This window comes from Aythya marila (assembly GCF_965140915.1).
Source record: "Aythya marila genome assembly, chromosome: 4".
NCBI lineage: Eukaryota > Metazoa > Chordata > Aves > Anseriformes > Anatidae > Aythya > Aythya marila.
Window position 1 is genome coordinate 49,180,314 of NC_139045.1, and position 12,270 is coordinate 49,192,583.

At 37.8% G+C, this 12,270-nt stretch overlaps 1 protein-coding gene across 2 annotated transcripts in view; it reads left to right on the plus strand.

The window, feature by feature from the left end:
• Nucleotides 1-12,270, plus strand: part of SCFD2 (sec1 family domain containing 2) — a 189,874-nt gene that overhangs the window by 33,628 nt on the left and 143,976 nt on the right. For both annotated transcript variants that reach the window (XR_014317468.1, XM_082760155.1), the window contains exon 3: nt 1,239-1,366. Coding sequence is in view for 1 of the 2 variants with exons in the window: in XM_082760155.1 (XP_082616281.1) it covers nt 1,239-1,366 (128 nt within the window). In the remaining variant the exon portion in view is untranslated. The remainder of the gene's footprint in view (nt 1-1,238; nt 1,367-12,270) is intronic.

The window sequence follows — 12,270 nt, forward strand, 5'->3', positions numbered from 1 at the left end:
GTTCTGCTGTACGAGGTGCTTTCCTCTTTACTAAATTCACCTTTTGAAGGTGATAGGTATCCTTCCCAGCTATTTCTCCTACTTCTTAAACTGTTCTATTTATCTTAAATTTTCCCTTTCATAAAGTATGGTAATAGGATGACATTTGTTCTTCCTACTCCTTTGTGGTTTGTGCAGAAGGAGGGTAACTCAGCTTCCTTCCCACGGTCCTCCCACCCACAGGGGCCTGGATGGAGGATGTGGGTTCTTGGGCTGACAGGAGTGGGGCTTGCTGCCCCTCTCACCTGCTCTGGGAGACGCCGCACGTTGCTGAATACAGCCGTGCCATTGCAGTAGAGCGTATACACAGCTGCTCTGTAGCAGGTATCAGATGAATTGTTGGGGATTTTATTTTCTGTGAAACAAAGTGTGTTTTGGCATATTTACAAGCATGTCGTGAGTTACATCGAAATGTATTTGGGAGTTAAATGTCTCCTGGGGAGAAAACAGAAGGGAGTTTTTCCTAAGGGGGAAAAAAAAATCCACACTTAATCCCAATTAACTTTAGCCTCAGGCAAGGGCTCTTCCTCCTTTTTCCTCCCCCCTCCAGAGAAAACACTGAATTCATTCACAACAACAACAAACACAGTGTCCTGGAAGAAGGAATACTGACAGGGTAATGAGCACTGACCGGCCACACAAATTGCTGCGTGTCTTGCTTAAACTTACACCGCTGGCAGTAAAAAGGAAATCTGTGAGTACAGGTACCGTGAGGGGAGTTGCATTCTTCTGTGGGTTATTCATTTCATATAAGGAGAATCAATGAAACCCAAAGTGACGTTAGTTCGTGAAATCACAGTAGCAGCCTTCAGCACTAGAAGTATTGCTTTGGGGATTTCAGCTCTCACGGGGAAATCGCAGCCCCCAAATCTGTAGTACCATCCTTTCCACGGCTTTTTGATATCTGAAGAACTGTAATAGTGGTTACAGTGGAGCTAACATGCTGGTTTCAGTTTTATTATATGTGGATTCTAATACTTTTTAATTGGCAGCAAGAAATTCTAGATTTCTTACTGTTAAACTGTAGCAACTGTTTTGCTAAGAAAAGTCAAGCTTTTATATTGCATTAGTTTTGCCTGTATCCTGCCTACCTCAGAGGAGTTGCTAAGTAGAAGCACTCATCTTAAAATATAAATGTTGTCTTAAGCTTATTCCATTATTCAAGCAGTGTTTAGTGTAACCCTGTCATTTTCTTATAGTGATCCAGCTGCCAAAGCTCTCTGGGAGTCCTTCATGAACCTCAAACAAAAGGAAGCTGTGATGGAGGCTAGGAGACACCTTGTGGAGGCTGCGAGCAGAGAAAATTTACCTATTAAGATGAGCATGGGTGAGTACTGTGACATCCCCTTCCCTGCACAGTGGTAATGGGAAAGATGACAGCTGCTCTACGTCCACATAACCCTCTTGGGGAAAACTTACCTCCGTTCTCACCATTGATTTTGGGTGTGTATTAAGGCTACCACAGGTACAGAAGTGAGAAACAAATGTTTGCTAGAGCTCAGGTGTTGTCTTTTATATACAACAACATTAAAAAGATCAAGAACAGTTGTGAAGCACTGAAGGTCTATGAAGAAAGATTTTAAAGGCATGTGAATGGCTAGCAATGCTGCTGCTTTGTTCTGCAAAACATGAGAATTTGAGTATTTTTAAAAAAGCAGGATTTGTGCCCTTGGCAAGCAGGAGTTGCAAAAGCAGCTGATCTGATGAAATTTTTGCAGTTCTGTATAATTACATAAAAAATATAAACCTGATAAACCTGAATTCTTCAAAATAATAGATATTAAATGTAAATAAAAACTTTTAATAACTTTTTAAAGGATATTGTTCTCACTACATGACATATTCAGTGAAATGCAAGAACTGATGTAAAATTAGGCTTATTAAAACAATTATATGGCTCTATACTTTTTTTTTTTTTTTTTTTTAATTTCATGTACCCTGACTATTCTATGCTGAACTTTTCATCAACAGAGGAAGGTCCTTGTGGAATAAAAGTAATCGGCTTTTATCTGAGGCTCTAGAGAGTACTGCAAAGATATTGTAGAGGATTTAAATGTACTGCCAAATTGTAAACTCTTAACAACTATAACATTTTGTATGTTGTATGGTCATTACAAATACCTAGAGCGTATATTCAGTAGATTATTAATCAGAAATAGTAGATCTGGGCAACAGTAATGATATAAACTGTTTTAAAGAAATGAAGCAGCCGTGAGAGGGCTTTTATAAATTGACCTGAAGAAGAGAAGGCAGACAATTTTTTAAATGATAAAATTGTCTTTAAGCTTTCCCTGATAGTGTGTCTGATTATTCACTGTAGTGACACTAAATGTCTTCCTATTTCATGTGCCTCTGAAAAACAAACAAAAGAAACTGTATTACTGCTGGAATTCACCTTTGTTTTAAAAAGTAATTACTTCCCATCTTTGAGACACAATCCCTGTTACCAGCTTTGCTTCTTCGTGTGAATGACTAGATCAGCCACCCTTTCCTGTGGTACCCATTGATGGCTGTAATAACCCTGATTCTTGATCATGTTGGCTGGTACTTGTTTGATGGCAGCCTAAATATCAGGCAAAAGTGGACCCACTGTAGTGATATGTAGAAACACTAAGAGTTGATGTTGAAACAAGTTTCTGATGCTATGATTCTCGAGACTTGCTTTTGTCTGGAGGATGCAATATAAGATATAACTTACCAGTCTTTATAGGAGTGAATTTTTTTGTACTAGAATCATAATTAATTTTAACTTTGTAGTTAACTCCGTAAGTTAACTACAAACTTACTTATGAACTTCAAAGGGAGATAAAAAATTCAAGGCAGTCTTATAAATGATAAACAGGAATAACATGAAAAGTATGGAAAGGAGGGCTACCCAGTTACCAAAATCAAAATTTCTCATTGAGCATAAGCCTGAAACTCCCACCAAGGTGTCACTTTGTCCACAGGCACATATTTATTAATGACATGTTGGAGCAGAGCTACATCTTTACAGTGTTCATTTCTCATCTGTCATGCTACAGAATATCTTAAATCTGTTGGAAAGCTGGAAATTAAGTTGTTTATCAATTGTTTCTTTTGCTGAGAAGGAAAAATTCGCATCCTGTTCTGGTCCTGGATTGTTGTGTTTAGTCAAAAGGCTGCTTGCTTCCACTGTGATTGTGATGTGAGGCAGCACGGGCTAGAGAGAGAGAGGAAATCATTTCAGGCTTTCTACTCTGTGCTTATCCTTCAGTTTTTATGATTTTACCTCAGGTTCTGCATGTATTGAATGATCTTGGTGGACTGCACGCTGGTTTTCCCAATACTTAGGGTATTCTCTTTTTTTTTTTTTTTTTTTTTTATGGCCCTAATATTAAATGTCACAGACATTTTCTAGCATAAAAGTTGTCTCTTACTCTTTTTACTAAAACCAGCTGTGTCAGATGGTAAGAGTATTTTTGCTTGCTGCCATTTTTTTGCTGGTTTTCCCCCTGGAAATAAGGAGTGAATTACATTTGAAAGCAAAGCTTTAAATTCTTCTTGGTGTAGCTGAGCCCTCCTGCAGTGGCCACCTGCCTGAAAACTGCATCATGTGTGACGCTGGCAGAACTGGAGTCCTGTGCAGTGGTGAGAAACTTGATCCCATCCTGTTTCCCTATTTTCAGAGCAAGGAAAATAAATTCTGTTGTTTTCTGGGCTTTGAGAGGCTCAGAATTTTTCATTATTCTGAGGTGTGCCTGTGCTTGTCCATGCTTTGCCTGCAAATAATGTGCCTAAGGCCCAACTTTGTTCTTTCCCTGCTTGGCTGCACGTGGCAGGGGCTCTAAAACTTATAGGAGGATCCTCAGCTTAAGCTTTTGCTTTCTGGTATTTTATGAATGTGTTCTCCTGAGATGGAAGGAAGGTAGAACTGAAGAGATCTGCTGTTGAAGAGGATACATCTCCCCTTATTCCCAAATATCTATCCCAGGCCTCTGGGAACTTCACTTTTTGTCATCAAAGTCAGCAGGGATGGACAGATGAGTTCTGAGGAAAATCAGCAATTTTAGCTGTGTTTTACAAGCTGAGTAGATTGGAGCTGCTTTCAGGTGTTCTAGATTTACATATCCCTTCAATGAGTTGTATCCACCAAGGTGGTAGTGTGGTACGTCTGGAAATCCTATCAGCTACTTAAAAACAGTTCGGTGTAGAAGGAGGTTGGCTGAAGATAGGAATTGCAGAGTTGGCAACGTTTTTTGAAATTTTTGTGGATGGACGCTTGGAGCAAGTCCAGCTTCAAATGTAAGGCAATCTCCAAGTCATTCGTAAACAAAGTGGGATTTTCTCCTTTTGCTGTAGACATCTCATACTTGGGTTTACAGGTGGCCAATTATGTGTTCTTATACCATCTTCAAGGCAGACTTGCATCTTTTATTCTTTCTTTATGTAGAAGGAAAGTGGAAAGTGCATGTTTCGTGTCATTTTCCTTTGCATGTGAAAGAACATCATTGCTGTCACAAACTTTCATGAGTGACAGCAGCAAGTAAGCTATTCAGAACAGTTTGTTGCAAGCATTCTAAAATCCTTTTTTTTTTTTTTCTTCAAAGAAGAATTGCAAGTTTTGAAAACAGCATAACAGAGGGAGTCAAAGAGCAGAGTGATCATTCACATAATCAACTAGAACATAAAACTGTGAAACTGCTCAGCTCTTTCCACGGGGGACAAAACCTGAGTTGTATATCTACGCAAGGTATTTGGGTTTCTGAGGTCAAACCTGGAGAAGGCAGGCAAAGCACTGTTTAGAATTTCACCTAGTGTAAAGGCTTTGTGCTATATGTAGTTTACGTCTCCTTTAATCCATTGCATCCATAAATGCATACCATAGCTATATGGTTTCTGAAGATGGAATGTGTGCGTCCTGTGCAGTTTACTGATGCTGTCAGTATTGACTTTAGGGCAGTATTTGCTTGGTGTTGCCTGCTGTGGACATTCTGTAGGTGGATGCAAGTTTTGGCAACAGCCTTAACCCTTCCAGCTAGCTGCATTTCCCAAAGCAGAGAGATTGCATGTAAACAGTAGGTGGAGCTGTCTTTTGCTGGGAGTCCATTTAAATAAAGAGGCATTAAAATACTTTGGCATAATAAAAATACTGGTATTTAAAGAAATTTATTTAAAGAGTTAAGTTTGTTTTTCAAAAGCTCTTTGGAAGACAGTTTAGAAGATTGTTTTAATAGCCTTCTGGTGAGATTTACACGTTGTGCTAAATTCAAGTGAATTGTAAATACAGGGAAGGGATTACTTATGCTCAGCTCTTTAAGTAAGTGACTGTAAGGAGTTCCGCTCTGTGGCAGCAGCCTGGTTTGCAGTACAGCAGAAAGGTTGCTGGTTTTTCCATTCCTCTGCTTCCCATTCCCTCCTTCATAGGTCTGATGCATATCTTAATCATCTTCTGAATGTGGCAGTCCATGAATCTCCTGTTGAAAGCTTTGCTATTAGCATAGTATTTGGCAGCAATAAAAACTTTGCTATAAATGTTCTTCTGTGGTTTTAGAAACACCCTTGCTCTTCTATTTGAAAGGAGCACAGTAAACCGTGGTCAAGCCTGAATTCCTTTATTGTCTCTCTTTACTGGCATGGAGACTGATGAAAGTCAAAACAGTGGTATAGTAACAGAAACAAAGTGCTGTGTGCTGTTACATGGGGCCTTGTTAATAGAAGAAAAGCCTTTTCATCTCTTTCCATTTGAACTGTACAAATACGGTTTTAAAAACTAAACTCACTACAAAATGAGCAAAACCTCCGAGTTCATGAGATAAAGAAGAGTACTATAACTTTCAAATGGGCTGGTATGTGTATGGAGTGAACTGAATGGTGAAACTTCTTTGGGTAGAAATGGGAAGATCCTGAATTTTTTATTGGAAATATGAAATAACATTTTGAGTTAGATAAATACCTCAAAATGGATAGGAAATTGCAGGGGAGTACCTTATCTTAAAATATAAAACATACAAAGAATATCAAATGTGCAGTTCTTAAAATATATATATATATATATATATATATATATTAAAATTGCGCTTGACTGTAATGGTATCTGTTATTTATTGTTGACAAGATCAATATAACAATATTCAAGATTCAGTACCATCAATTCCTGGACTAAACTCTAGGGATGAAAGCTACCAGTGAAGAAAATAATAAGAGCCATAATAAAGTAGAGAGGTACGTTGATATCTTTCAGATAAATCACCAGGTCTGATCTCAGATATCCAACATCCACCCTGGCCAACCGTTACGCCGGTGCTGTGGAACAGACAAGGAGCGAGGCAATGCCAGCCTTGGGTTTGAGGCCTTCATGCAGGACAAGGCGGATGAGTATTGCAGGGCTCAACGCGGTCTGTGGGGTGTTCAAATCCCTTCTGCAGCATGTCTCTGGCTAAGTAATAGGTACCTGGATAACTGCTGGCCTTGTCAGTGTTTGGGAGGCCTCTCTCAAGGCATCTTCATGGGATGGGAGAGTTCCTGTACCAGCCTTACTGAGTTGGGCCTGGTTTAGCCTGCAGAATTCTTGCCGGGTCCTGCCATGCTGCTCCAAGGACGTGCTGGTGTCCTCAGGGCTTACCCCAGGGAAAGGTGAGGCTGTTCCTCTCAGACCTGAGTAAATTAGTCTCCTTTTTGTCTAACAAAAGTAATGGAAGCTCTGCAATGTGGGACTATCTAGCCAAGCAGATTTGATTTTCCAGCCTGCTGCAATACTGAGTTCCTGATTTCTCCCTGTAGTGCAACTCTTAGTCTTGACCTAAAGCAAATGTTCCTAATTTCAGTGATGGTCAACGGAGCAGATGTTTTGTTGCATCATTCACCCCTGCAGGCAGGAAGGCTTTTTGCTTCTTAGAGTGCTAAATGTTTTTTGAAGAGTTTGAAGTGTTTCTGAAAGTTTTAGATCTGTTTGGGGGGGCTTCCCTGTAGGCCTTTCCATTCCCAGGGGACAACCACCCTTTGAGTACAGTGGGGGTTAATCTGTCCCTGGTAACTCTTGATGAAACAGCCTTTCTGAATAGACTCCACCACGTAAAGACCTGTTGAAAGAAGTTGATGTTATGGCTGTTCCACCTTGCACTGTTGCACTAGGGTGAAGCTCACAGTTTCAACCCCACTGAGTGATCAGTGTTCACCTTGCTAAGTAGATCCCGTCTTCTGATAGTCATCTGGTTTTGCCAGTGTAGAGCAAAGATGTTGTGCCAAGTCCCAGATGTGCAAGTTTTTGTTTGTTTGTTTGTTTTAAGTAACTAAACTTTTCAAGTCATCTCTGTAACTCGTTAGATGTGACAAAAAGGATGAAGATATTCCTGCCAAGGCAGTTCTGTTTTTGAGGACATGACCAAATAGCTGAGATGTAGAGATGCTCAGAAACAAAGCAGATTGTTTTTCATCAATAAGTGACTCTGCATTGGTGTGTACTGCTGCTTAGAAGCATCACCAGCTGGGGAGCACTATCTGCACTAAACGTTACGCTTCTTTCAAAGCTGGATGCTGCATTTAGGAAAATAATGTACAAGTTCCTTCTTTCAGTCTCACCTTCCAATTCACAGAATTGCTTTGTCCTGTCAAGGATGCTATTGCTAAAAGGAGAAAATAAGCATTCTTTAGAATAACTGGAATTATGCAAGGTGTGATGTTCCTTCTGGCTGTTGGCTACATTTGTGCTGATGTCACCAAGGACATGGTTTGCTTCCATGGGATCAAGGGTGTACTGCCGATTCACATTCAGCTTGGCAGACTCATTCGTCATGAACTTCACTGGGATTTACATCGCTGATCTGCTGCTGGGCTATCCCAAATGGAAAAAACAACAACAACAACAACAAACAAACAAACAAACAAAAAAGAAAAATGAAATAAAGGCTGAAAAGAACGGTCTTTATGATCAGTGCAGAACAGTACCCTGAATGCAGCAGAAGGCTTATTTAGTGTCCGTAAGCATCCATGATGTATGTTCTTAGTGAGTGCTACTGTTTCTACAGATGAGACGAGAACTGAAAACTTGTGTCCCAAATGTTGAAATATTGTGCTAGTAAATAACATTTTAATCCTCCTTTTTTACTTGTGCTCAAACACTGGAAATAAGTAAAAATGAGAGGCTATCTAACACTCGGTTACCAAAGCTTGCTGTTGTTTGCATTTATTTGTTCAAGAGCTTGAGAATCAAAGAACTATATTGCCATGTTGAGACACAGACTGTGACTCCTTAATACCAATGAATGTAAAAGTGAAGTAATACTGAGGATGGAGCAGCTCATTATATTTCATGAAGAAGAAAAATCTAAAGCAATAAATGGGGCTGTAGGTAGGTGGAGGTTCTTACCCAGCTCTGTTGATCTCAGAGCTGCTTAGACAATTGAGATGGTTCTTTTTTCTTTAACAACTTGCCAGTTTCTTTCTTTCTGTCTCTCACCTTTCTGACTTCCTTCCTTTAACTAGTCTTTCAGGAGGTTATGTTCCTGTATGATTTGGGGAAAACACAGCTTCTCATCTATCTGTTGCTTGTGCATTTTTTGGTGCATCCTTAATGTCAGAGGATTGGTTTGATCCATAGAGTGCAGGGTTTTTTCAACATTAAACTACGTCTTACTGAGGAGAGAAGAGGAAAAAAATGATAGAACATCTATGGCATTTACACATCCTATCTGGAAGAGTACCTAAAATACCTTATTGTCATCTTCATTGTTGATACAAAACAAATGGGGAATGTGGAACCCTGCTGGGTTCTCCAAATACAACAGTTACACCTTATGGAAATGGTTTTGGAAGTGGTCCCTGGAGTTTTTAAATCCTGCCCCCTGGCTAAAGGACGCATTTCTAATTTAGAGGAGACTGAGACAGATAATGTGAAGACTTTCATTTAAAAAATGAAGTAAATCTTAACCAAAACAGGTTGGCAGAGATGTTTTAGTTCAGCATTGAAATTACTTGGAATAATATTCAGAAGAAAAAAAATAAAAGCATCGTAAAGGATCATATGCTTCCTTTTACTGAAGTAAGTTTATGTGAAGGCAAAATTAGCCTCTCAATATTTTAAGGTATTCCTTGCAGGTGGTGGTAGGTGGCTTTTTGCTCTTCTTTAGACAATTAGGAGTTGTTCTGAGTGTTGTGGTGTTTAGTTGAAAGTGGCGATTTTTTGTTTGTTTGTTTGTTTTGTGTTTTGTTTAGTGACTACTGTGTTAAGTGAATTTATCTTAAAAGGAAAAAGAAAAGAGTAATATTGATAGTTACCACATTTATTTGAAGTTAAATGAAAATGTTCGAGCTGACTCTGAAGTATCAACTATCCTATTTTACCCTAAGCTCTTGTTGTATACTTCATATTTTATTCTGTGACTTAATATTATTTAAGAAAAAAACAGTTCCTAGGTTAAGTTTGTTTATGAAGTTTCAGTAAGGGTGTTTTTGTCCCTTACTGTAGTCTTGTCTTGGTTTAATGAATAACCTACTGTATGCTGTATAGTCTCTTGTGGTGTAAAATGGGTAACAGGTCATGCCCTAATAAAATTGTAAAGAGTGTCATATTTGTGCCTTATACCTCATTTGCTTTGCTATGAAACAGTTAGCAGATGGAAGTGAAGCACAAAACCCTGTGCAGTGATGTGAAACAGAAATATGCTGGTAGTATGTTATCTTTGATTAAATTACAGTTGGCACATGGATGGAGAACTATTTGGCTAACCCTAGTGTTACTTTTTATGAAGGGAATGTGGTGACAGTGGTCTTTCTATGTGTCTGGAATTGTTGGATAAAGTTTATTTTAAAATTTAAATTAAAATCTTTGGTACAGACAGTAAACCGAAACACTTGCATTTGACTTGTAGCCAGGTCTCCTTTCATGTCTGGTTGTGATTAGAGTTGAAGATAATTATTAAAAATTTAAAAGAAAACAGAACTGTGTTGCTCTTGCAACAGTTCTGCAAATATAGTATTTCATTATTTATATTCTTTGTTAATGTAATACTGCAAGGCTTATATAAACCTCAGTGCGAAGTCTTTTTGTCTTAATGAAAGTACTGTGAAAAGGGACTTCAATGTGGTCTTTCTCTAGAGCATTTACATGATGTGCACAACAGGAGTAAACATTAATGTACAGATAAACATCCGTGAAGTTTTGAAACAGGGTTTTAACATAAATGCACATCGTTATTTATTTTTTAGGCTATATATCTTTAAATTGTAAGGAAATGACTTTGTGTATTAAAAAGCTTATGAGCGTAGATAGCATTTACTTGTAAATGTGTCCAGTTTATTTTCGGCATGTTTAATGGATTATCACAAATGTGAAACTCCATTCATAATACAGCCACATTCTACAACAACTCTCATCAAAGGTTTTTAAATGACTGATTTTAAGAACTTTATGACCACGGCTCATTATGTAACTTCTTAAGATCACTTTTTAAATATATATTTTGAGATATTGCTGTGAGATCACATGATTGCCTTTGAGAATAATTTAGATTGTTCATTGATCTAATTAACATTTGAGTTTTAAAATAGAAAAGAATGTGGGAGAGTAAGTTTAATTGTAGTTGCATAAGCTGTGAGTTACGGGTCTTTGAATTAGAAACAAGTGTTAATCCTTTTAAGTGAATTAACTTTTAAATAGATAAAACTACAGTACTTCTTAATTGTCTGGAATCTGTAGTGAGCAACAGCGTTTCTAACATTAGTCTAACCAACTTTTACATCAAACAAACCAAATTGCTTAGGGAAGGTTGAATGGCTTCTTTCAGTTTTTGATTGCCATTACTAATTAGTACATATACAGCTAGAAACAAACTGATATATATGTATGTATTTATTCTATGTGTATATATAAAGGTGCAGATAAAACACAACACTTATAAGGTACTGATTAATGATGCCATTTCTTGAAAAGAAGCAATTGAATTGCGATCTTCTGTTCTCTGCTAAGATTTATTCAAAAGTTTTGTTTAGGTGAACACCTGAGATTTCTTTTATTCACTAAGCTTTTTTTTTTTTTTTTGGCTTCTATTATATTTTCTTAGTCTTGAAAAGAATTATCTAGATAGGCAGCAAAAAGAACAAGATGTTTACATTTGTTCAGACAGCTATATCAAATGCAATAGAACTGTGACGTTAATGGTTATACAATCTCTAAATTACTTAGAAAACATTGAAAATAACTGTGATTTCTGTGATAACAGAAAAGAGGAATTAAGCTTTACTATTTGACTCAAACATAAATGAAGAACGCAACAAGTTAGGAAATGTTAATGTGACAAAAACTTTGTGGTAAGTTTTTTGCTTTAAATTAAAACTTACTGCACAGTGGATAAGATGCTTTGTGTATCTGAAAAAATATTGCTGAACTAATAGTTAAGTATGTTACCAAATGCTTTGGAAATTATGGGTTTAAATTTCATCATCTACACGATAGTATTTACAGTTTAAAAAAATCCACGTACTTGTAGACCATATGTTTGTGATGATCAAGAAATTGTTAAACAGGAGGAGGTCCTATAGGACTCTTTGAACCTGTACGAGAACCCAAAACACTCTTTCAGTCCAAGAAATAGAAATTTATTCTAATTGCTGGTATTTATATCTGTGGGAAAACAGACTGGTTGGAAATAAGATACAGCTCGCTGTACGTGTGTTCCATGATATCTTAATTTAATAGGGTGTGTCAGCTATAATGCTATAATGACTGTGTTCTTCATCAGCAAAATCAATCCTGGATATAGGATTGGGAGATGCCAGTTCCAGCATGTGCTTGGCATGCAGCAAAGCCATGTGGCACCTGCATTTTGATGGAGCTCTGTGGCAGTTGTGGATATCAGCACTAAGTACTTTGTCTCATGCATCTTTTGAGATGGCAGAAAGGACTTGAGAATTTATGCTAAGAATGGAGCTGTCTAGTCAAAAAGGGAGTTTCCTGGGGGGCAAACTTGAAGAAAATAGCTGAAAACTATGTAGAGCTATACGAGCAAAGCACCACTGAGAACAGCCCATGCTGAAGGATTTAAACCAAAAATACAGCGTGTACTGGTGTGCCTGCAGTTCTTTTAAGTGTCTGACTTGAAGTGGAACATGGCAATATAGTAAAACTGGGTGGTTTGCTGAGTGTTTTTTTTCCAGCATAATTTAGCCTTATGATTCAGTCTCACAAAGGATGACTAGTTACACAAGAGACATGGCGAATTACATATGTACATACTCATACATCATCTTGTTTTCCATGCATATTTATTTGCTTAC